At 46.2% G+C, this 24,212-nt stretch overlaps 9 protein-coding genes across 9 annotated transcripts; 4 read left to right on the top strand and 5 right to left on the bottom strand.

Annotated features, from left to right (window-relative positions):
* Nucleotides 1-162: 162 nt before the first annotated feature.
* On the bottom strand, nucleotides 163-1,255 carry FOMMEDRAFT_164328 (uncharacterized protein; the record flags this gene model as incomplete). Its single annotated transcript, XM_007261221.1, has 2 exons — nucleotides 163-337; nucleotides 398-1,255. One exon carries the CDS (start codon nucleotides 1,253-1,255, stop codon nucleotides 821-823), a length of 435 nt encoding a protein of 144 aa, XP_007261283.1. The 3' UTR covers nucleotides 163-337; nucleotides 398-820.
* Nucleotides 1,256-1,381: 126 nt separating this feature from the next.
* On the bottom strand, nucleotides 1,382-2,897 carry FOMMEDRAFT_143784 (uncharacterized protein; the record flags this gene model as incomplete). Its single annotated transcript, XM_007261222.1, has 3 exons — nucleotides 1,382-1,781; nucleotides 1,852-2,806; nucleotides 2,868-2,897. 3 exons carry the CDS (start codon nucleotides 2,895-2,897, stop codon nucleotides 1,528-1,530), a joined length of 1,239 nt encoding a protein of 412 aa, XP_007261284.1. The 3' UTR covers nucleotides 1,382-1,527.
* Nucleotides 2,898-4,867: 1,970 nt separating this feature from the next.
* FOMMEDRAFT_73292 (cytochrome c and c1 heme-lyase) lies at nucleotides 4,868-5,612 on the top strand (the record flags this gene model as incomplete). Its single annotated transcript, XM_007261223.1, has 3 exons — nucleotides 4,868-5,127; nucleotides 5,185-5,289; nucleotides 5,372-5,612. The coding sequence occupies 3 exons, from the start codon at nucleotides 4,868-4,870 to the stop codon at nucleotides 5,610-5,612; spliced, it is 606 nt and encodes a 201-aa protein (XP_007261285.1).
* A 733-nt stretch (nucleotides 5,613-6,345) lies between these two features.
* Nucleotides 6,346-8,555, bottom strand: FOMMEDRAFT_143785 (uncharacterized protein; the record flags this gene model as incomplete). Its single annotated transcript, XM_007261224.1, has 11 exons — nucleotides 8,380-8,555; nucleotides 8,196-8,324; nucleotides 8,101-8,144; nucleotides 7,933-8,044; nucleotides 7,654-7,876; nucleotides 7,355-7,549; nucleotides 7,171-7,290; nucleotides 6,858-7,141; nucleotides 6,779-6,798; nucleotides 6,524-6,596; nucleotides 6,346-6,409 (listed from the first exon to the last, which is right to left on the bottom strand). The coding sequence occupies exons 5-11, from the start codon at nucleotides 7,855-7,857 to the stop codon at nucleotides 6,346-6,348; spliced, it is 960 nt and encodes a 319-aa protein (XP_007261286.1). The 5' UTR covers nucleotides 7,858-7,876; nucleotides 7,933-8,044; nucleotides 8,101-8,144; nucleotides 8,196-8,324; nucleotides 8,380-8,555.
* A 621-nt stretch (nucleotides 8,556-9,176) lies between these two features.
* On the bottom strand, nucleotides 9,177-11,281 carry FOMMEDRAFT_137685 (MFS general substrate transporter; the record flags this gene model as incomplete). The annotated part of the gene is made up of 13 exons (XM_007261225.1): nucleotides 9,177-9,424; nucleotides 9,478-9,547; nucleotides 9,605-9,780; nucleotides 9,840-9,886; nucleotides 9,942-9,985; nucleotides 10,040-10,117; nucleotides 10,172-10,315; nucleotides 10,375-10,521; nucleotides 10,598-10,676; nucleotides 10,730-10,833; nucleotides 10,940-11,003; nucleotides 11,064-11,108; nucleotides 11,171-11,281. 13 exons carry the CDS (start codon nucleotides 11,279-11,281, stop codon nucleotides 9,277-9,279), a joined length of 1,257 nt encoding a protein of 418 aa, XP_007261287.1. The 3' UTR covers nucleotides 9,177-9,276.
* Nucleotides 11,282-12,862: 1,581 nt separating this feature from the next.
* Nucleotides 12,863-13,505, top strand: FOMMEDRAFT_72657 (methionine sulfoxide reductase; the record flags this gene model as incomplete). Its single annotated transcript, XM_007261226.1, has 4 exons — nucleotides 12,863-12,958; nucleotides 13,014-13,173; nucleotides 13,246-13,371; nucleotides 13,432-13,505. 4 exons carry the CDS (start codon nucleotides 12,863-12,865, stop codon nucleotides 13,503-13,505), a joined length of 456 nt encoding a protein of 151 aa, XP_007261288.1.
* A 264-nt stretch (nucleotides 13,506-13,769) lies between these two features.
* On the bottom strand, nucleotides 13,770-14,488 carry FOMMEDRAFT_24741 (uncharacterized protein; the record flags this gene model as incomplete). Its single annotated transcript, XM_007261227.1, has 4 exons — nucleotides 13,770-13,841; nucleotides 13,907-13,997; nucleotides 14,088-14,392; nucleotides 14,468-14,488. The coding sequence occupies 4 exons, from the start codon at nucleotides 14,486-14,488 to the stop codon at nucleotides 13,770-13,772; spliced, it is 489 nt and encodes a 162-aa protein (XP_007261289.1).
* A 325-nt stretch (nucleotides 14,489-14,813) lies between these two features.
* Nucleotides 14,814-17,148, top strand: FOMMEDRAFT_16036 (uncharacterized protein). The gene is made up of 11 exons (XM_007261228.1): nucleotides 14,814-14,881; nucleotides 14,938-14,965; nucleotides 15,098-15,192; nucleotides 15,251-15,408; nucleotides 15,477-15,642; nucleotides 15,694-15,865; nucleotides 15,945-16,275; nucleotides 16,345-16,434; nucleotides 16,491-16,574; nucleotides 16,637-16,768; nucleotides 16,820-17,148. Exons 1-11 carry the CDS (start codon nucleotides 14,860-14,862, stop codon nucleotides 16,913-16,915), a joined length of 1,374 nt encoding a protein of 457 aa, XP_007261290.1. The 5' UTR covers nucleotides 14,814-14,859; the 3' UTR covers nucleotides 16,916-17,148.
* A 1,087-nt stretch (nucleotides 17,149-18,235) lies between these two features.
* FOMMEDRAFT_74076 (MFS general substrate transporter) lies at nucleotides 18,236-20,237 on the top strand (the record flags this gene model as incomplete). The annotated part of the gene is made up of 13 exons (XM_007261229.1): nucleotides 18,236-18,388; nucleotides 18,452-18,496; nucleotides 18,556-18,615; nucleotides 18,710-18,829; nucleotides 18,886-18,964; nucleotides 19,037-19,183; nucleotides 19,246-19,389; nucleotides 19,457-19,534; nucleotides 19,589-19,632; nucleotides 19,692-19,738; nucleotides 19,796-19,971; nucleotides 20,028-20,097; nucleotides 20,150-20,237. 13 exons carry the CDS (start codon nucleotides 18,236-18,238, stop codon nucleotides 20,235-20,237), a joined length of 1,251 nt encoding a protein of 416 aa, XP_007261291.1.
* Nucleotides 20,238-24,212: the final 3,975 nt, after the last annotated feature.

Here is a 24,212-nt window from a genome sequence, read left to right on the forward strand (position 1 = left end):
AAGGAAGGTGGGCAGGGGGATTTATAGGTCCATCGAGAGTGGTCATGCTTAGGCGGCCATCGATTGAAGAGAACGATTAAGCGCTCCAAGTGGCCGTAACACGTTTCCCTTCGCGAGTGGGGTGATACCCAAGCGCCAAAAATTGGGAACGACAACAATGGGCGGGAGCAACACGTGGGGGACTGGCCATAATCCTACGATTGTTCAGCGCGCCCTGAAAGGCTGGACGTGGCTCGTCGTTGCCAAGCTGTGCGGTCTCCCTAGGACTACTCGCTTAAGTTTATAGAACAAGACAGACCATTTATGCATAAAGGTCGGTAATAGTCTAACGAAATTTCTGAAAATTTCTGTTACTCGAGATGAGGCCGTAGGACATAATTCCCTTTGGCTGACTGACCTTGAGCATGTTACGCCAACTGGCGACGGATCCCATTGTATGCTGTCTGTACAAGAAATAACGATGCTAACAATGATAGACGGGGATTAGGATGCTTCGGTACAGAGGTGCGGAGTCTCCGGGAGTTTGAGGCCAGAGTGTGAAAAATAAGGTTCTAGGTGGCCTCCATCGTATGATGGATTCAAAGACCTGGCAAATGCCGGAATAATCTATCAAGATTGTTCTATCGTACTATATGATATAAAAAAAAGGACGGCTCTTTTAGTAGAGCGAGAACGAGACTGCACTGCACTGCACTGCACTCCAAGCATTGATCGCGTTCTTCGCAGAACAGAAAGGGAACTCATGACGCAGGGGGTCGGCACGGTCCAGGAGTTATGCAAGTGGTCCCCACTATGCAAAGTCATGATTGTGATTATCAGCCTACACATAGAAAGCAAGAGTCTCCCTCAGATGCACAGCGACGGACACCCGAGAATCGATAATAGCAAGCAAACCCAACGCGAGTTCTTGTAGATGAAGCGCAGCGAGAGTCAAAGGCCCCAGATAACGAGACGCGAATTCATACCAGGATATACGAATGAATCGAGAAATACAAATGTCAGTTAGCAACAGACGAAATCCCCGCAATCGAGTTCCCGGTCTTTGAGCAGAAGCGACCAACGCGTTCACGTTCAAGTTTGTTTCAACGTGTGTCACTGTCAGGTTGTTGAAATTGGCGTTACAGGTAATGGCACGTGCTTGTGACTTTTCGTGTTCAATAAACAACAGAGCCACGAGACGCGGCGCTTCTATTTTGACGCTAAAGTCTAAAGGCCCAAAACATTCTTTGGCCTCGCATCTACGAAATATTAGCATCGAAAGCTTCAACTACATATACTTAATATAGAATCCTTTGAATACAAGTAAAGCAATAAGAGTCCTCAATCGGCTCGTATAGAGTACATCCCTCTTCACTTATGGCTATGATGTAAAGGTGTAAACAGAACAGTTAAGAATGAGGAAGAATGCAGAAGGAGGTAAAGCAGAAGTAAGTAGAATGTAACAAGACGGAGCTCAAGGGAAGTTGAGAGGAGAAGGAGAAGAGACAACCAGTAAATGAAGCCGAGGACATAATGGGCAGGGGCTTCTTATTCGCTTCTTCGCCGTTTGTTTGGACGAGAGGTTCCTTCCTCCTCAGATGTATCATCAGTAAAAGTTACTTCCATCCCAAGTTCTTCTTTAATCAAGTCCATCCACGTAACGCTGAACGGTTGGTTTGCAACCGTCGGATGACGGTCGATGACATCGTCAATGTATTCTTTCCAACTGCGCCCCTCGTCTTCGGGCCGTGGAAGGGCACCATATTTGTATTGGTTCGTATGGAATAGAGGCTTGGGCCACCCTATGGACAATGGTAAAATAAGTATGTAAATCGCTAGAATGATACGTGCAAGAGGACAGAGGCCACTCACACCACGGCCGTTTAATGTCTATCATGTACTCCGATATATCATGGTCTTTCAGCTTTTCCTTATGTACAGACCTTATATGCCTTAGAAGTGGATCGTCCCTCACAAAGACGCCTTTCTTGCTCCTACGAAGCGGGTTGATCCTATTGCTACTCGTCATTGCCGAGGTCTTTCGTTCGGTCATGCAAAGCTTGCACTTAAATCCGGTGAAGAGTTTGCCATCCTCCGTCGGGAGATGCGTCAAGATGTGACGGTCGTGAGCTTGCTTATCCGCAAACGAGTTGTCACATGTCCCGCCGACGAGTAAGTGCCAGTTGCACGCGAATGCGCCCTTGCGCCCTCTAGGTCGTGATGAAGGCGATTCATGTTCATGAAACGAGTCGTCGCCCGGCGAATGCCGCTTCTTCGAGGACGTCGCGCTAAAATTGGTCGATGGTGATTCGGTCAGGTCCGGGGTCGAGTTTACGGACGGCCTGGACATGTCCGATCCAGGACTGCTCGATGCGTGGACATTCCCTCCGTTTGGACAAAGAATTCCTTTGTCGTTTACCGTATTCGTCGACGGAAGCATCAGACACGCAGGGTTAATGGTACTGTGCATCGAGCTGGATCCGGACGACGCGTTTTCCGACGCGTGAGATGAACGCGCCTCAGTCGAGTCTGACGGGTAAAAGTTATTCGAGTCCCTCGCGTTGGCATTGTTAACCAATGACGCGTTCCAGGTTGACTGGCAGGAAGTCTCCAACGCGTGTTCGTCGCCCGCATTCACGCGAGACGGACCGTCTGAAGAGCGAGAGTTCCAAATGGTAAGGGATGTAGTGTCCTCAGTGACGAGACTTTCACTCTGCCAATTGGTTCGCGGTAGCAGAGCACTAGCGTCCGTTACCGGTGGATAGTGGTCCTGCCAGGGATTTTCGAAATTCGCCCAAGCACTGCCGTCGGTTTCCACAAAGGAAGACTACAAAACACCCGCGTTTAGGTAACTTCATCAAGTAGAATGTATGATCTTAGATACTCACGTAGTCGTAGCTGAGAAAGGACGCATCCATACCGCAAGAAAGACTTGGAGTTGATAAATTTAAAGGGAGAAAGCGGTGGGGGGGGAGGGGGGAGGAGGGGGAGGTTGAGTCTGAGAGGTTGAGTTTGACTCTGGCGAGGGAATCCTTTAAAGACGTCACCCAAATGTCACAGACCAAACAAACTTTCCAAGGCCACAACACGTTTCTTTCTGGGGTCTCTCCATCGTACAGAAAGCAACAATGGGAACTGATGTGCGCATATGTCGTATTATATTGAACACAAAGGGAGAACCCTACGTCCTACCTAGACTTGTACGTCTAAACAGCCTCGCGGGTGCGGATCAAGTTGCGGGACCTTAACTGATTCCGAAATTAAATAAGGCCGGACTTGAAGAATGTTCGTTTCGACGGGGAATACAAGACGAGTCAAATTGCACGTACCGATTGCAGTGCTTGGAGTAAAGGGGTAAAGTTCTTCTGAGATTCTGTCAGGATCTTGAGAAACTTTCCTGGAGCCTCGGAAAGCACGACTTCCACTGAGATTGATAGGAGTCGGGCATAGGGTAGCGCGTTATAAAGTTGTAATAGCCTAAGCGTTCCAGGCACCTGGGGCCCAAGTACAGCTTGAATCAGCTCGGCAATCTGGCAGAAAGACCAAAGCCACGTACTTCTAATAGCCAAACAGAGCAGTTGAAATGCACCAAGATCAGTTCGGGATCTCGGTATCGGATAAGAGAGCACCACCTGCCCGTGGCTCGCTTAGCTTTCGACAACAATGAACGGCCTCCGCTCTCCAGAGTCCTTCTCCCATTATTTCTCTCGTCGCACACTGTCTGAGCTGGACTACGAGCCCAGAAGTACGGCTATCGGGCGGCGAATTCCGTTGGCAACGAGGACCACGTTCCACAAATCCAGAAATGGGGGACATTCCGAGGATTTGGTAACAACGGTGCACATGAGTCGCTCGAGCAGCTGAACATCGAGATACACCGGGCTTCGGTCGCCTCGACAGGAAAATGGAATGTTAGGGATTCTAAGCACATACTTTTTTCATTGGCCGTTATATGCCGCCAGTTACCGTCGAAAATGGAAAGGGGGGGGGGGGGAAGGTGGCCGGGACAACAGTACGTGCTTTGAGGATTTCAGTAAGTCATACGAGTACGCGTAGTGCATACTCCCTATCCACGACCTCGTCATAGTACCCATGAAGGACTAAGATTCCGTACGCTGCAGCCCCGCAGTCATCGACAGATGCGCAGCTTTCCAGTTTCACAGCCCGAGTACCTCTTCCCGTAAGTGTTTCTATTTTTGGAATACTCGACGAAACGGCCTTCAAGACTTTTTTTCTACACCACGAACAGAGACTATACTACTCTCCCCCAAGTGCCTATGAGAACGAGATATCCCTCTCATGATAAGAGGGTGCTCTTGTGATTTCTCGAGATATCGAAGGTGCACAGTACGTACATTCCAAGTTCTCAGCTGACAGCTAGCGTGCATAGAAGCTTTCAAAGTACCGAGCTGATTCCCAAGAGCAGAATGCTAGTCTCAAGCATGTTTTTCGTCATGACTCCGTACGATGGAGTTGACTCAAGATGGTGCTGGCTCTAGTAGAAGATCCGTTGACTGACAGTGTACAAGAATGGATAGGAAAACATTTGACCGGGTTCTGCCGAACGGACGGAAAGGAAAGGGCGTCGATCGCTTTTCGTCACGGCACCGTTCGTCTCCACTGTTTCTTGTTCAGCGACCACGGCATCTCCGCCTTCTCTGCAATGGGTCAAACAACGTCCTCCCAGCCGACTCTCTCTGCTCAACAGGCTGCGCCGCCTGCAGGTTGTCCAATGCACGCCAACTCCAGCACTGGTGCTTCCGAACCTGCCAAATGTCCCGTAGCACCCTCCGCTTCCTCCACCCCAAATTCTCTCGATGCTCAAAACCCAGCAAAATGTCCAATGGGACATAACGGCTCATCCACAGATATCAATCCATTAAACCAAATGCCAGTACTTGCTCAAACCGCCGCTCCAGGCCAAAACCTCTCGCTCCCGACTGACCGGACGTCGTCTTCGATCCCTCGTTCCGGCGAAGAAGGCGGTGGCGTATGGGAGTATCCTTCTCCTCAGCAGTTTCATAATGCGTTGCTGAGGAAAGGAATGGAGACCGCCGAGGAAGACGTGGACATGATGGTGCAGATACATAACTTCCTCAATGAGCGTGCTTGGGACGAGGTGCTCAGATGGGAGCGAAGACAAGACGAGTACGTAGATCAACGTTGACTTTACACTTTATGAGGTTCTTAGAAGTCAACGACTAGGTCTGCCACAGTTGAACTCGCCCGTTTCAAAGGCCGACCAGGCGAGCTCTCGCCCAAAGCCCGCTTCTGGCTCTTTGCAGGCTGGCTTCTTCCAACTCGATTTAAGTACGTCGAAATTGCCTTTCTTTTCATCCCTGATTGTTGGCGTTCTCATTTCACTTTACTTTTATTTCTCTACTTTTATCAGCTCTGAACCGCCCTTCGACCGACATGACTGGATAGTCAAACGCCGCTCAACAGGCGAAGAAGTACGCTACGTCATCGACTACTACAGCGCGCCTCCCGAACCCGACGGCTCTCCTTGTTTCTCGCTCGACGTCCGACCCGCACTTGACAGCGTCAGCAGCGCGCGAGACCGTATAGCAGTTGCCACCGAGGAAGCATGGACAACTTGGAAAGCCAAGCAAAATGAGCGCGAATCTTCATAAATTTCCTCTTCGCTGGACGTAAGTATCTTAATACCTTTGGTAGATATGACTACAGTTGTTTCGTTTCGTTTCGTTTCTTATATTAGACTATGTTAATATGCTCATAATCCCTAACCCCCATTGTATTTATTATATTAACGCATGAGATCAAAAGATGGATATATGCACAGCAATGTAATATCTGTCTATGCCGCTATCTAAGCCTTCGGATCATACTTGTCGAACTAATTTCACGATTGAGTGATAAATAGAGGAAGGCAGATGAGAACTTTTGCACCTTTCATTGGAAAATCTAAAGGCCTTTTGTTTTGCTGACTGCAGAATGACTATTCTGTTTGAGAGGGCCTTCCGTTTCAAAGCATACATGTATAAGGTAGATAAGAAACGTTCTAGAGCATCTGCAGATATGAGCAGTATAGAGGGAAATCCCGAGTAAAAAAGAACTCAATATAGTATCTACTATCTTGATAGCAGGTCTTGCCTGCAGGATTTGAAAATTCGATTATTTCAGTTTGCGTTGGTTGGTTCTTTCACAGTCAATGGTGAGTCTATGCAATGAACGGATACAGCGACGCTATGGACTCCTTTACCAAAAAAAAAACGCACTAACATGTCTCGTAAGCAAGATCAGTTGAATATTAATAAACTCCGCTATTCAGAACACGAGCCAATTATTGTAACGGCATCCGGAAAACTCTCCAACACCGTTCTCAACTCATGTTATCATAAGTGATTACCGTCGTACATTCTCATTGTCAATGTTAAGCTGAAGAAAATCCTCGTCGTCTTCTATATCTCTAGTTAATACAAAGTTCAGCCCCTCCACGTCGTATCTTCATAATGGATCCGGTCCATCTATATTACCGCATTATTATCCGCCCCGTCCTCTAGTTGGCCCTCTTCTCACAAACCTAACTCTGAAGGGTCCGCGCGGTGCGCGTGGTCTCGGTATCCTGCTAACCCATCGCATGAATGGCATCTGACCTGGACCGTGTTCAGCCTCCTATATTCAAAATTGAGTACGTTCAATATAACTATACATTCCGAGAATCTTGAAGAAATCTGGCCTCGGGATCAAGATCAATCACCAGTGCACCAGAGTGTCAACCCGCAGCGAAACGAAACCGGTCCCTGCGCTTCTTCCCCAAGTCATGCTCGAAACGCACCTCTGTCGGTACTGGGACGTCTGGAATATGTACGTAGTATCCCTGCCTTGCTCAACGTATTAGTTGTTTTGTTGCGTACCCGCCTGGAGCACCCGCAGGTAGTTCTTCCGGCTGTCCAAGCCCAAGTGCACCCATTTGGAACGCACCCCATGAGTATGACTTCCCATCTGCAGAGAGCGCCACACCGTAATAATCGCCCAGACCGACTGAAATGATCGCCTTGTATTGCAGTTCAGGTATGACGTGCGCCGCTGTGCCCGTGTCGCGTTGTAGGACAATAGAGCTATCCTCGTTTGTGTACGCAACAAAGTGGTTGAAGTGCGCTGTAATGTACGAACAATGAATAGTCAGCTCGATGGTAAACTTGTGTGAGAAACAAGGCAAGAACATACGTGGGTGATTTGTACATCTACCGGTGGAGCCAGAGCGTCGGGTTTCCCATCTTCCCTTCGCTCCCCGCCAGGAAACGCGGGGTGCGCGCGAATCTTCTCTGTTTCACTAAAGTTTGGAAGCTGTAAACAAAGCGCGATTGAGACCAGCCCGAAGATCATCCACTGTAACAAACGACTTCCTTACATATTCCCATTGTGCTTGGTGGACAAACGTCTCATTGCTCAGGCCACCGAACTTCAGGACGTGTCCTTTGTTTGTCAGAGCTATCAAAAACCCGTCCATCCCCGCAATCTTGACAACCTTCGTATCTTCTTCCTCCGTTTCTATCACTCGGCCCGTGTGCGATAATTCAGGAAGGCGGGGGATAGCTAGAAGTTTCTGTGGGTTATAGTGCAAGTCCCACGTCACGCAGGGAATTGTACCTTCTACTGTTGCTTATGCACGCTTCTCCCCCTCTGAGTCCATTTGACCCATTGTCACACCCAACTGTTGTTGAATAGATTCACCGAGTGGCCACCAAATATAGACATCTCCAAAGGCAGCCAAAGCAGCTCTGTACCCCACCCACATTCTGCTTGTATTGGTGTTGAATCCGGGGAGGTACAATCTAGTGCCGGAGTGAGAAGTCGAAAGGGCCTTCCCCAAGAGGTGAACGCCCATATTTGGTTCTTCGCATCTATAGCCATGGAGTGCCTGCGTCCACAGCTAGACGTCACATTAAACAATGTCCTATGGCGTATGATGGCTGAAAGTATACTGACCTCCATGTTCGAACTGGTTCAAGTAGTTCAGGGCGCGATGGCGTCTCTGCAACTTACCCAGGTCGAGAAAATCCATCACTCTGTCGGCCGAACCCTTCTCCATCCATCGTGCCTTACAGACAAGAAAACTAAATAACTTACTCCATTAACTATTGAACGTGAACATACCCCAGACATAACCTCTCCCCCAAGAATCCAGAGCGTGGAATGACCTAGATATATGCTATCAACTATAGCTGGCTGAAACGGAAGAATACTCGTACCATCCTCCCGCTATTGGGTCGACTATAGCGGAGTTCTTCGGGAATTCCAGTTGCTCAGGACGTGGCACACCACTTCGACTATGCCTTGTGAAGGACCCTACTGGTCCTAATCTGCCATTCCCACTACATCTAATTCCAAAGCCAAAATGAGCAAAAACCAAATCAGAAATAAGCATTCTCGAACCCCAAACGAAAACCTTGGAATTGCTAAGGCCTTTGCAGATAAATTTCCAAGCTTTCGTCCTCCTTGCCCGCGAACCCTGAAAGTTGAAATCTTCTTTGCATTTTCTCTTCTCGTCGTTGCACAGATTGGCGCAACAGGGATTCGTAGCACTTGATGCAAGTACATCGAGTACTGGCAAGTTTGGTAGAACGTGGTCAATCAACAGCTCATGCGGTTAGGTTTACAAGTGAAGCCATCGTTTAAAGCAGGTATATGAACTCGTTGTGTTCCTTATCAAGTAGTAGTAAATGACTACGGCGTAGACTGGTTGGAAGACGTGGTGGTTGCCAAATCAGATTCACGGTCCAAGACACAGTGATTACGTAACTTTTTTTAACTGAAATGTTGTGGAAACCCAGACTCTGTTAAGTGTTATTATATCTTCTACCAGCTGCTCTTTTTGCCTTCGCCAAAACCTAGCAGGCAAGCTGCCCGAGCTGCCATTTAATATTAGCTTTAGATGTAATCATTCAAAAAAATCTCATACTGCTTAAAGTACATAAATAAATGAATATATTGTCCTACTAATAAATATAATAAATGAGTCAATTGACTCTTTAACGATTGTGGTCATTCCGCTTTACTGAAATTTAACATGCTAGAAGTCTACAAGGCCGTGTAATGATTCAGGATGTTCGGGGCAACTACTCGGACGAAGGCTTAGAGCAGGAGGGTCCAGTTCAATGACTTCTTCAAGGATGTCAGTCAGTGATCAACTCAGTCTATATACTTTCTCCAAGTAGAGTAGTGTACTGATTAATCATTAAACTTTGGACATGTGGCACAGTTGCAAGGTGTGTGGGTTATCTTGAATATACAGCTTTTTTACAGTAGAAACGAGAGAAGATATCACCGGGGTCATGTACCGATGGTACCATTTTGACGGTCGAGACGTGACGTGCATGATCCCATCTCTTTTACATCACCCCCCGGCGACATTGCTCGCTTATTCCCGCCTGGTATTAATAGCCACAGAGCGAAAGATACGCCGTAAAGGATGACAAGGCTGGGGAAACCGAATCAGTAATGTAAATCTAACGCAGTCAACAATGGACATACAGGGGCTGCAAGCTCCCGATCCCGAACCTCTGAGCAAGTGCACCTGTGATGAATGGGAAAAGCGCGGAACCTACGTGGCTCCAGTTTATTCCGCGCATCTCGCACGACAATACTTCATCAGGCTTACCTGCATAGCCAAAAGATGCAACCCAGCCGATTGACCCGTTGAGCAGCCACTGTGGTACCAAACGACCCGTCTCATTCATCATGATAGGGTACATTGGACCAAGGAAAAATCCGACAAAAGAAATCGCCACTGCATCAGCGACTAGGTCCCGCACAAGCCATACGACTAACTCAAGGCTGGCAAACATCGCCAATCGTTCAATTCAAGGCTGTGCTTGGAGGAGACTAAAGCTCACCCTAGAGAAAGCAGGATGTACGCGTAAACGACTAAGTGCTCCCCAACCTAATTTAATCGTCATATGAGTAACCAAATGAAAAGGACTACGGAGAACCCAAACCTTTTCATTCACCCATAATAGGCAGACTCGTCCAAGCGTAAGACCTTCAGCAACGGCATGACCCAAGCCCTTCTGACACCAGAATACGACAGACATACCTCCAAAGAAGCCAGTCGAGACATAACCAGACGACGGACCTCCACCACGATCCTTCTGCATATAGGAAACAGTCCACCCTAAAGATTTAGTAAGGATTACAGGACGTCTTGAAGCTCAGGAAGGCGACAGACATCCGATAGTGAATTCAATGCCGACATAAACCAAACTGAAGAAGGCCAGGACATGGACTACCTTAAGTCTCAGGAACTGCTTGTATTTGCTTTCCTTGCTGGTCGCCTGTTTCATCGGAGCTTCTCCACATTCGCACAAACATTCTGGACGTATTATGACTGGTAAACCAACGAGTATTGTTGATCAAAGAAAGGCAGCGTACCGTCTTGGGTCTTCCCTTTGAACACAAAGACAAGAAGAAGTGTATTTACCATCGCAATTCCAAGCGAAATGATATAGTGAAAGGACCAGTGCCTCGGCATTTTCGCGAATTGCGTGGCAGCTAGCGGGGAACAGACAGCCCCCAAACCTTATTGGGTGGGAGAATTTCGTCAGAAATAGTACCGGCAAACTTCGTCGAATTGTTATCGAATATCCGAACATACCGAATCCTGCATGCATGAAGCCCATCTTCTTGGACGAGTTTTCCGACAGGCTCGCAACGTAACTGTTACTTTGGGCAACCTAGAACATTTATTAGTTGCTCAGATTGATAGAATAGTAAAGTAGATAATCACCTGGATAGATATACTCCAGCCGATAAACAGGAACGCAGTACAGAAGACAGGGAACGGCGGTGCTGGGATCATTAGTATGTAAGCAATGATCTGTCCGAGAGAGCCTAATTCGTTATTAGTCTTTGATAAATATAATAATCAGCAATGCGAACCTAGGACAAGAACCTATTGCGCAGAGTCAATAAAAAGTAAGGAAGAGAAATACTGGACGTACTTTTCCGAATCCGATTTTCTCGGATAAATATACATTTGCGGTCGCACCAATGAAGAAGCCCTGACAAGTCAATTTCAGTATGTTGGCCAATACGTCACGAAGAAAATAAAAAAAACGAACGACACAGATCACGATGAAAATGATGGAGACGACGGTATAGTTGACCTAAGGAAAAACGACATTAGTGAATGAAATTAACTGATTGGTTCCCTCGGCGACCGACAAACATTGTAAAATATTTGCAATCTGGGAATCAAAGGTCCAGCAGTCGAGGTTTCCCAGCCTACTTGCATTTGTGCAAAGAAAAGAGCGAAGAACTGCAGCCTTGCAGTGCGCATCATTGCCGGCGTCTTCGGTGAAACGAGTTGACGATCTGTCATCCCATTCTCGTTCAGTGCATGATCTTCGGATTCAGAGGCGTCCACCTCTGCTGGACCGTAGCCAGTCTCCACATTACTGAGCTTACTTTCCTTATAAGTGGGCAAAGAAGGACCGGAAGGCATTGTTATTGCAGCATCAGGCTTTGTGATAGCTTCATCCACAGTAGACGTGCCAGATCCAAGCGGAGACATTTTGGACATGAGCCTGTACAGGAAAACAGAATCACCTGAAGCACAGCGAGCCCTGCTACATCAAGTTTGTCCTGTGGATGAAGAGGAGACCTTCTGAAAAACGAAGCCTTATTCGTGCTGAGCGACACGACAGTATTTTGTTCGTGGCACGAATCTCCTTTCAGATAATTCCGCGATAGGGCAATTGGTAAAGCGCATTTCATTCGCCACGTAGAGGCACTGATCTTTTTACATAGTCCAACAAATTCCATCCAATTCCCAGTTCCGAGCCACGCGTGTTTGCCATGAGAAGAAACCAACTGGTCGTTCTAGGAACGGCCTTCGGCCTTCAGAGTCGAGCACAATCTCTCTTCTCTGTTAAAATACTAATAAACCAAATGTCAACGATAGACTTCATTAACGGTGTGTACAACCAAACATGATCTTACTTATTTAAGGTTTCCGGAAGAGCAATCTAGGACTAATGGACCTGCACACCTTTGAGCGCGTGGCGGTGACAGAGACTCATTAGCTTGGTTTGCACGACGCAATGGGAAATATCTAAGACATATGGAAAGGAGCCGATGGGTGAATGCAATGCCATTTGATAGGGATCAAGTGACTTGAATTCAGTGGTGTCCTGTGTTGTCTGGAAGATAGCAGTGCCATACAGTGGAAGTGAGCAAAAAGCCTTTGAGAAGAAAGGAAATTAAATATCTGTAAGCAAACTAACTGAGACGATAACAAACCGGGATATTACAAATAATATACCTTACAATATTTAATATATTGTTGATTTTTCTCAGTACTTTCCCTTTCCTCCATCTCCTCTGAACAAACTCAACCGCAACGAGGATGAGACGCTGTTTACGAACGGATGGATTACTAATAGCAGGAAATTTAAAAGTCATTCGAGGTGAACAAAATACCCGCGTCTCGATGAAAGGTTGGACTGTGGATATAATAATATATCCGATATCGTAATCCGCATCGCGATCTAATTCATCATTTTATATTAGAACAAAAGTGTAATTTGGTATCAACAGTATCTATCGAGTTATTTATATGATCTCGAGGACGTAGAATAGATTGTTGGAATTTTCTCCGACCATCAAAATCTGATACAGGTTGCTGCAAAGGAGAGATGTGAAGATGAATGTCGTCGTGTTTCTATCCTGAGGTATCAGCACTGGCCATCACGTCATCTGTGTCTTTTACCCATGAGCTCGCCAACTATAAGATCCATGTCTTAGCAACTTACTCATGCTAGCCCGCACATTCACATCAACCATAAGAACATCCACCGTGTTCTCGTCGTTACCATTCTTTCTTATAAACCGAGGTTTAGGTCAAGCCCAAGTCAGGAATATGTCGAACGACGCGAGTGCTAGTCCTACTGCTACACCCTCTAACAGTAATAACAAGTCGGACTCGGAATGGCGTGCCATCTTGTCACCTGAGCAGGTCGGTCGTAACCTTTCAAGAACGGTTAAATTGTACTGATGTTCTATCTACACAGTTCAGAGTACTTCGAGAGAAAGATACTGAAGCACCGGGCAAGGGCAGGTTCGACAAGCACTATGAAAGTGGAGTGTATACATGCGGAGCATGCGATGCACCATTATACGTTAGCAAGACAAAGTTTAACAGCGGTTGTGGTTGGCCTGCATTCTTTGATGGTTGGTCCTATTTTCAAGGATGCTCTAACTCATCCCTGCAGAGCAAAGCTGATAAAGATCAATGACAAATAGCAATCCCTGGAGCGGTAAACAGACATGAAGACAAATCGCTCTTCATGACGCGAACAGAAATTACTTGTGCTGCTTGCGGTAGTCACCTTGGGCATGTATTCAAGGGCGAAGGATTTAATACGCCTAGTATGTACCCTGGCTGTATGCACTATATCGAACTTGCCTGACACGTCAAACTTTCTGTAGCTGATGAACGTCACTGCGTTAATTCAATCTCTTTAACTTTCAAAGGGGAGGATGGAAAGGTTGAACAAGGCTGACTGTAGCTAAACCCATCCAAAAAATTTGAAGTTGCTATGTCTTACTTTTGAACAGCAAACGAAAGGAACATAAATCTTGAAAGACTCTTGTACATTGATATTGTATTATTAAATGGCGTCAATCTCGCAAGCCAGCAGGGTTCTTCAAATCGGAATCCGCGTGAAGAAGCAAAGGAACGGAAATGTAGAGTAGAGTAGAGTAACGAAGAAAGCAAGTGGATTGGTGGGTCTGAGGCCGGGGATAGATGAGGCACGAAAACTTGTTTAGAGATTGTCCAACGAGTGAGCGAGTTCGTCGAGTTCGGCTTGTGCCTTCTTGAACTTCTCTTGCGAGGCCTAAACAGTAATCAGATGAGAAAAGATAACATATACAACATATGTGAAAGCAATCGGAAACGCACCTCGTATTTCTGCTCCCATTCTAATATCTCCCGTTGCAGGTTCTGAGTCTGGCGCTCGAAGTGATCTGCTTTGATATCTACTTGTCGCAGCCTGAAAGTTTGAGGCAGCGAGACATGTTAGGACCCCTAATCACACCCGCAGTCGCCAGCACGGCGACAATAAGGCTACCAAACAACGTACTTTTCCATCGTTTCCTTGGCATTCCGTTCTGCAGCATCAAGCTCATCCTCGAGGAGTTGGATCTTTCTCTGCAATCCTTCATTGGTAGTTTTGCTTAGCTCGCCCTCCTCCTTCGCCGACTTAGCCTCGGCGAGTTTGGCTTCAGTAGCCTCAAGCTGACCATCGAGCACACCTAGCTTGTGTTGCAGCGACGTGATCTCTTGGTCCTTCTCAAGTAGCAGCTGCTCGTACTTCTTGATCTTGGCCTCTGCGGCATCAGCACGTTCGTTCGCAGCATCCGCTTCTTGACGCAGTGTTTGGAGACGCTATGCAACGCGGAGACATCCAGAATCAGACTACATTGTTCGAGGTACTGAAACATTTCAAGCGTGAATACTCACCTCTTTAATTCTGTCAGTCATGGTGCGTCGATGTCGTATACGACAAGTAAGATGAGATGCAGGACTACGTGCAGTGCAGAAACAAGATGGAAACGAGTTGGTAAAGGGCGCGTCGGCCGCTGACGCCTTCCTAATTTGGGAAGTACTCTCGGGACACTCTCGGCAATTGCCGTATAGCCCGAGGTGCCACTGCCGAGCAGATTTGAGTCCTCCATTTCTTTCTTCCACTGACGGCCATTGTGGGCAGCCTCCCGTGCTAGCTGTCCTGCAACTCTCGGCTATTTCACAGACACACTTTGCGCTCCAGAAACGACTAGGATCTCGTTCTATGCACCCCACCCCAAAGAAGTCACAATATTGGCGCAAATTTGTAAGAATACGTCTGGACATCAATGGAGCCTGTCCCTCAAGAAGGTTAGCCCGCTTGCTTTCTCTGTCCAATCCTTGCTAGGTATTCACCGGATCGGCAGAGCTACCAATCCTTGAATCACTCATAAAGTTAGTCTTATCTGCTTATATCCCTGGGGCGTCCCACAGAATGCAACAGAACGGCCAGTATCTGGGCTCGTATTCTAGTTACGCTCGACCTGTATAACACTCACTTTGCATACTCAACAAACTATCTCACAGCATTCGGAATCGCCTAGCTGTCCTGAAGAAGGACAGAGGTGATTTTATCAAGACCTCTGACGTCCTCAATCTGTACCACCAAACTGTCAAACAAGGTGTGTAGCACACAGTCTAAGTGTCTCGCATATACTCAGATGTTAACCACGCACTTAGTCACGAAACTAAATGACGTCCGTGATGAGCAGCCAGCACACAAGAATCGCGTTGACTCGACGCTGTCTGATGTATTCAGTTTGCTATCTTTGTTCTTCCTCACTATAGGAAAGACGAGAGAATGTCCTGCTACTTACTGCCAGATATCTACCATTCGAGTGAGTCTTTATATTCGATCAATTAAAATAAAATAAAATTTACCGCTGGTATTGATAATGAATGTCAGCGGTTGCTTGATCACATGAACGAGTCCGCAGTGTACAACGAGATAGACCTTGTTCCATTCAACAAACGTTTAGAGGAACTACATGATATTGTCCGAAGCGACACGGAGAGTGGAAAGCATCCGGTGGCCATGACGAAGTTACTAGACAGGCAGCTTAAGGAATGCGGTAAGTCGTCTTCCACACATGCATATATTGCTTACTAACCTTGCTTATCAGACAGGATAGTAGCATCGATGAGAGATTCGTTATCAGACATTTCTGTCGAACTCGTTCCTATCCATGAAAAGCTCGTTACAATTCGAAGGCAGCTCGTTGCACTCGCGGCAAAGGACACCTTTTCAAAAGCAGAACTCAAGCCAATACAAGAGGAGCTCCGGAAGATTGATTCGTTGAGACGTTCTCTTCTCTATCCACTTTGTAGAGTACTGATAATTACTCTACCCCTGTCATACAATTTCGATATCTAGTAAACGCGTGGACGGCAAATTCCTCGGGCCTGGTGGTGCATCCGTACCAACTTCACAAGCGCTCTGTTCGTCATTGCTCGAGGAGTGTTTCGAAATCGCTCAGGAAATCAAAGCCCGTGAGGACACGAAGAACGTGCCATTCGGACTTAAACCTGTATACGACCGTCTCAGTGAAATGCGTGCGGAACTCGAGAACCTTGTGCTTACAAGGAGATGGAGTCTGCGCGAGACGGACTTGTATAACTACACTGTCAGTTTACAGGAGATCGACAAGATGCGTGTGGATGGAAAATTCGTAGACGCAGAGGGAAACCGGCCAGCTGGGCAATATGTGAGTTGGAACTGAGTATTTCACACTTACTAGAATCTAGCATGTGATAACGTATTATTTGTTTTGCAGATACTCCTGTATCTGCTTCGACGATGTTATGGCTTGATCTACCGACTTCTGTCTTCAAGTGAGCCAGTGTCAGAAGAACTGATGCCAATTGTGCGCTGACTTTTCTTAATTCGCTTGTGCCTTGCTGACTATGAACTCTTCTCAAGGCCAACAAATTGTCTACTGTAAAGAAGTGTCTGAACGAGGTGTTAAAGTATGGAGGTCCATTCAATCCTCGTGATCTTTATCCAGTAAGTTCTCCTCCGTGACTTCAAACGCAAAAGAACCTGGTTGACGGGTTTGTTATGTACAGTATCAACTTGCACTTTTCCAAATTGACTCATTACGAAAAGAAGGCAAGTTTGTGAGTGAAGACGGTGGTGTGCCTGAGGGACAAGGTGTCGTTATGGCGCATCTCAACGAGTGCCATGAGCTCGTCGAAGAGGTACGATCCCATTGCATCATGCGTCGTAAAGTCTAACGTTTAGTTGCACAGCTCAAGGAAGCAATGAACGATCCTGAAGACACGGACGACATGGATGATTTGGACGATGCAGGGGATGATGACGAGGATGGAGAGGAAGAGGATTAATGCGTGGATTGACCGCCTAGCCGTTTATTTCTTTGCAAATCCAACGTAGGGTGTTGGTGGAGGTCATTGTAAAGCTTCGCTATATCAACTCTGCTGTCCTTGGTTCGTCCCTCCAACATGCTGAATTTCCGCTGTTGTCCTTTACATTGTTGCTTCAGAAAGAGAATATGGCAGGATTCGAACTTCGTAAATGTAAACTATTTATTCCAATATACTGAAGGAATACACAAACGCATCACCCGCTGCTCTTCGAAACGAGTACTTGCGCCTATGTGCTGGAGTATTGTATTTAGCTCGAGTTTCAAGTAGACATTACCTCTGCTTACCTCGCTGGAGTTTCGCCCATGTAGCCTCGTTACTTAAGATGAAATGCCTTCACTGAATTCTAACGCGTTAGAATCATGACCCGTCCATATCCCGCGATTATTCCGGAGCAGTCCAAAGTGGTCTGCACTGAGTATACTGTCATACTTCTCATATGAGAAAGGTTAACCTGGTTGATTCAGCAATGACTGCTCACTTGCAAGGGACATACAGGGCTAACATTGGCGCAATAGGACTTTCTTGGGTTTAGTCTCGTCAATTAAATAAGGAACCTTGGCATCTGTAAAGGATTTGTGCGTTTGACTAGCTCTGCTATGGTCCCCTGAGCCCTCCCTTTCGAGACATTATTGGAACTGAAATGTGCTTATTAGAAAATGAATTTACTTTGCTCGACTCATATGAGGGCTACTGCACAGTGAATATACTCATCAAACCATTACACTAAAGGTCTCACCAAATTCTGAAGCTGTCAATGGAAGACATGGACAGTCCCATCCTTATTTCTTTTTAGTCTGTAGCTCGTAAACGAGTCTTGGATATCGACGATTCTGACTCTAGATAGGCACGTTTCCATAAAGGTGGGATTCGCTGTAACACGTAATCGTATTGCGGAGTTCTAAAAGGAGGTTTATGGCATTAAGTATGCCACACACACGATTTCCTCCTGGACCCAGAACCAGTCGCTGTATAGAGCTTTGTTATTAATAAGGCCTACTTTACTTCCTCAGTCGACTCGTGTTTGATGCAGCAGAGTCTGCAAGGCCGCCGGACCTACGTCTCCTGCTCTGATCTGTTCGACGCACGAGGTCTGCAACGTCATAGCCTGGATATAAAATGACAACCGACGATGAAGTTACCACAAGTCCTGGTACTGTGATAACATCTGGTGGTCTTCCCTCAACTCGTGACACGAGTAAGCTCAAGGATGGAGAAGCTGCTTATAGCCCAGCAGAGCCAGAGTCCTCCAGGTTCCAAGATAACGACGGGCTGAACGAGATGTCAGACTATGGGCTCGCTTTACCGAAGACGTCCGCAATGATCTGGACAGCAAGAATACAATTCCTCGCACTTTGCTTTACACAATTGCAGGCAGGCTGGGAAACTGGTACCGCTGGGCCTTTGATTCCTAGATTGCAAATATTTTACCATGTTTGTCGATCACTGAATCAATCACCCTTTTCAGAATCATCCGCTCATGCTACTTATGTATAGGTCAACTATGCCATTGTCTCCCTCATTTTCATCACGAATTGCGCCGTGTGTTCCGCTATTTTTAATATCACTTGTTACACAAAGGGTTGAAATAGACTTGCCAGGGTTTCCTCATAGGTGCGACAGCAAACGTGTACTTAACCGAGAGATTCGGCTTCGGAAAAGTACGATTAGCGCTCCTTTTACTTGCTCGATGCTGACGCAACACGACAGGTTCTTGTAATAGGTTGCTTGTGTGACTGCCGTATTTTATTGAAGGCTTATACTGGAACAGGCTCTTTTGGACAAATCATCGCTTATCTGCTTATGATCCCAGCGTTGCCATTCCCCGTGTTCTGTGTTGCGTTCCTCTTTATTGGCTGGAGTGTATCCCTTCAGGTGAATACCATGTATGCTATACTGACAATCCGAGCAATGACGAGTCGCCGTTCCAGGGTGCCCAAAGTAACAGTTACATTGCGGGACTGTCAGAAAATTCGTCCGCGAAGATGGGCATAATGCACGCAATATTTGGTATATTCAGTTGCTCATCTATAAGTTAAAGATATGCAGTGGCAGTCTGACTGAAAGTGTTTTTACAATCAGGCCTGGGGGCGGTCTGCTCACCGTTTGCTGCCACGCAATTCGCGAAAATGCCGAGGCACTGGTCGTTTCATTATATCATTTCCCTGGGAATTGCAATATTTGACACTCTCTTGCTTGTTCTCGTGTTCAAAGGGCAAACTCAAGACGGTACGCTCGCTTTTTTTATCAGTCAACAGTACTTTAATAATTGTCTGCCATGATGCGTTCAGACTGTCTGCGCGAAATCGGAGAAGCTCCAACCAAACAGGGGACTAGCACAGACAGCAAATACAAGCAGATTCTAACGCATAAAATCGTTCATCTACTTGCCTTCTTTAGTTTGGTTTACGTTGGTATCGAAATCGCCATTGGAGGTTTGTTGCCTTTTCTCAACGCCAGGGCAGAGTAAAAGTCAAGACTGCTTGCGGGTATTTTGTCTAGGATGGACTGTTTCTTATATGCAGAAGTACCGTGGTGGAGGGCCATCGGCTGGTTATATCTCGACTGGTTTCTATGGAGGTATGTCAATCACGTTCTGGTCTCACAAGGACTTGACTCATGCCGTCGGCGAAGGACTTACGCTTGGACGAGTCGGCCTCTTATGGGTGAATGAAAAGGTCGGTGTTACTGCGTAGTACCATCACATTGTTGGTTTCAAATATGATGACTGCCACAGGTCGGAGAACACTTAATCGTTTTCACATATATACTGCTTTGCCTAGCGTGCGCACATTTATCCAGAATTATCACTGAGATGAACTGTTGATACTTGGATCTCAGGCTGGAGTTAATCGTGTGGCTCGTGCCGAACCTGGTTGCAGGCGCGATAGCGATCTCCTTCGTTGGACTTTTCCTTGGCCCAATGTACCCTATCCTCATGAATGAGACTGGCCGCGTGATTCCGCAGTGGCTCCTTAGCGGGTCCATCGGCTGGATCGCATCTTTTGGCTTTGCAGGTAAGACCAGTGGAGTGTTGTCGTTCGAGATGTGTGTTCTAACTAGTGTAATATAGGTTCGGCACTTTTCCCGTTCGTCGCTGGTGCGCTCGCTGAGAGGTTCGGGATAGTGAGCTTGCAGCCTGTGTATGACCCTTCTGGATTCTTTGATTTTACGACACTGAATCACTTTCCTCAGCCTTATTGTTCTTTACGGCGTGTTGTTTGCGCTGTGGACATTAGTCCCAAACGGGAAGAAGTACACAACGCAAGGGGAGATGATATAAGGGGATGGAATTAAACATTGTCTCATCTCTATTCTGGACGTACAACGATTTACTTATGTAGTCTTGCCAGACTGGGACTGGGACGTACTCAGCGCCGATACATGAACTCGATGATCCCGAGCTTACTGCTGCAATTTTGTCCACTGGCTCAAGAAGGATCGGTGTCGACGCGAACTGAGGTAAATTGTCCTCAAGCGCGGTAAACCAGTACAACTGTCAAGTAAAGAGCCGAAAAAGAAACTGCAAAGTGATATATTTGTAATAATTTCGATCACAATCAATGCTTGTTTGTCACAATTGCTGATTCCTCTTCTTTCCTTGATTGCGTGGGTTCAAATCTGCTGTACGATTTAGGTGTTGAAACTCAGATTGCAATCCTAGATTGCTATCTATATTATTATATCAGATATAACTGATGCGCCGTGTGTCATGCCTTCAATGGTCGACACACCTCGTGCTCCTCAGTCAGCGAAACTCGATCCAACGGCTTCCAAACTGGCTAAAGAGGGCTACCTCTAAGCTTCAGCAATGTTGCATACCCTTGATCACCATGCTTGTGCTCATGCTTAATGTGTCAGGGAGTGGTGTTGCAACTAGGACTATGTGTGACAGAAGTCCACAAAACTGTACCGCCCATACATACCCTGCATATACATTTGCTGATGAGGTTAAAACGTGCTTCATTCCAGTGTCAGTTGTGCCAGAGCTCATCGACCTCGATAAACACCGTCGAAAGAGAATCAAAGGCAATTGCTGTTCAAGTCAAGAAAGGATTTGGATCCCAATGTCATATCGCAGAACACGAGTACACGCACAGCCTGCGTAAGCTAAGCTCTGAGCTCTCAAACTACCTAGATCTATTAGACAGATGCTAACATCTCACAGTAATATCATAGACCAGGGAGTTGATAAGATACACATACACCATATTGGAGGGAAAACTATCAAAGTCTGGTTAGCTGACATTGCTTTTTGAGTGTACAGTTGTCTCATGACAATAATGTGCCTTCCTGTCTTCAGAGAGTGTAGAGGGCCTTCAATAGTTGTTCCAATGTGGGTTCTCTGCTGCTTGTCTTTCTGAGTGTCATGAAGACCTTTGACCTTTTTGGTTGGCCAGTTTGGCAGAAGGCCTAGGAGATGATCTGTTCAAGAATCTCCTGACAAAAGTGTGGTCAGAAGACCAGCATTCATTTTATTAGTAATAACCAATATAGTCAAATGCAACCACAGCCATGATATGTTCACCCATGTGACATGCATCCAGGGTGAATTCTTTGCTGTTATAATTCACTGTGACAAAGCTCTGAATAATTTTAATAAGATATGAGTGTCCATTTCATGGATACAGGTGTCACTATCACAGACAGAGACCTCCCTCAGAAGAGAATTGATCAAGAAAGGACAGTCAGCCTTAGTATCTTTAATATTCCCTGTGCAGTGTTGGGAATCAGGATATAAGGGTCTTCTCAGCTCTCCAATCATAAAGAGTATTAAACCATCTTTGTATTGTAGCTATTAATTTACTGGATACTCAGAGTCTGAATTTGAACCTGATGATAACAAAGATGTCCCACTGTTAGTATTCTACATTCTGTTGTCTACCATTAAAATGTATTGTTTTGAATTGACACTCATTAATTGCCTTTGAACCTAGCTCCCCAAAGCAAATAGATTACTCTGAGTCTAGTCCAAGCAAGCCCAAGGGTGGCTCCAGAAGTTGGTTAGTACCTTCATCCTACTTTCTATCTTGGTGCATTAATGAGACATAATGATATGATTTAGTGCCATGGATGACAATGTGGGAAAGGATTTCTCAAACATGTGTCTTACATTGTACAAAAAGGTTGTCAGGCATGGAAGCAAGGTTGATAACAGAAAGCACAAGGAAGGTACTAGACTGTACAGACACTGGTCATTGTCTGATGACGAATGTCGGTTTGGATATTGGGTGTGTTGCAGAAGTGGAAGTTTGCACTAATCACTGCAGATAACAATAACTAATATTAATACTTATACTCTGAGAACTATAAATGTTAGGCTAACTACTAGTAATATTTCATAGTCCTGTAGAGCTCGATTAAATGTTGATCGAATACTGATGCTTCTGAATAATATACAATACTTACAGCTTTGCTCTTATTTATCTTTAGTTCTCTTACCATACTTTGGGGAGCACCTTGTATGGTGGGTTCCATTAGGTCAGACTTGCAATGAGTGCAAACTTATTAATTGCCCACGCTCTCTTTGCATTCGCTGAATAACGTTTAATTTGTAGTTCAGTCTGCCTCGGTTATGCTAGTGCCCCTCTAACTTGAACTTGCTTGACTATACAGAGTGAAAGGATTCAAATTCGGCTGCACGACACATGCCGGGAAACAGGGAATCGATGCCTTCCAGAACATATGGGAGGTATCTGCCAACGTATGTTACTCCCTGACGCCTTGGCTCGTTTCGCCCTCATAGCATTATGTATAGATGCTGACATCTTCCAGTATTGAAGTAGAGCAGCCAGTCGTTAAGAAACACGTGCACCGTAATTAAGGGGGAAACGGTTGTAGTCCGGTCAGTCACTCTTTCCTGAGTTTGTCTTTCAAGTTAACAATAGCCTGATGGCCACATTGTGTTCTCTTGGAATTTTAGTGAGCGTGCAGGGCCAAGTATAGTTATTCCAAGGCCTGAACCGATGTAGGTTGTCTGTCACTTAAATTTCTCAGTCACAGAGAGCCTCACACATTTGCTTGACTAGTTTCAGCAGTGCACGGGCATCTGAGGGTCCATATTATAATGAGAAGGCGTACAGATATTCTCAGGGACACCGTTCGTTAGACCCTCATTATGGTCATGCAAGGCAAGAATTACCTGATACCTCCTACATGCCGAGACACGACATCGATACTGATGCTCTGCTCATTAGAAATAGCCAATTCAGTCAGGCTCCGCCACCGCCAATATACGAACCACTTAACTATGATGATGACATGTGCGTGAATGCCCTTGCATACCTTACGTCCTAGAAAATATTGAACCGTATGCCCGTACCATCCTAATGGTGAATGTAGGTATCCTCTAGACGACTGCGACGAGCATTGCTCGTCATGTGACGACCTATCTGACGGGGACTACGTAAACGACAGGTGAACTATTGTCGATGTTCTCTGCATGTAGAGACCTGACGGGATAATCAACGTTTGATCAATTAGTGACTACAGCTTTGGTTGAAACTCACCTCTGGGAGGATGGAGAGAGTCAGGACACAAAGCATACAAGGAATCAGAGCGGGTCTCTTCTCTGCTTTGCTGTAAGACGGAGAGCACTAAACTGGCTTTCCGGAGCAGCGCTGCCTCTGTTATACATCCGGATCCTGAGTCCGAGTCCGACGATGGCCTAGTGAGTCCTCCACCGTGAGTAGTTCAGATTTCACCATCCAGTATCACAAAACGCGTCTGATAAACTGACATCCATCCTCCCCGTTTAAACCTAAGGGCCCAAAGCTGCTAGAATACCACCGCAAGTCCAAGCCAGACAAGTTCAAGGCCTCTAGCAGTCGGTGCGTTCCGATTATCTCACGTTCCAGCTTGGTGCACTAATCAGGATTTCTGACTATATCAATCAGTGCCATGGATGATGACGTGACAAGAGACCCCTCAAACATGGGACTTGTGAAATACAAACACGCAAGGAAAAGCAGGGAAAAGACACTGGTTCACACAGGCACCAGGATTCGTCTGATCACGGCCGTTCAGGCAGGCATCGTGGGCGCCGCAGATACAGGGATTAGTCATATAAAGAAGGACCTAGAGACGACGCAGGTTCTGCTCTGAGAATTATAAGTGTAACGCTTAACACTAGCAGTAGTTCTATTCTAATCTTGTAGAGGTAGATTAGTTAATACCGCATAATGGTTGAGCGACACAGCTGCTGGAGCAGAAATCCCATGCCTAGGATGCAAAGTCAGAGATGAGACGAGAGCACAGT

This window comes from Fomitiporia mediterranea (genome assembly GCF_000271605.1).
Source record: "Fomitiporia mediterranea MF3/22 unplaced genomic scaffold FOMMEscaffold_1, whole genome shotgun sequence".
Lineage (NCBI taxonomy): Eukaryota > Fungi > Basidiomycota > Agaricomycetes > Hymenochaetales > Hymenochaetaceae > Fomitiporia > Fomitiporia mediterranea.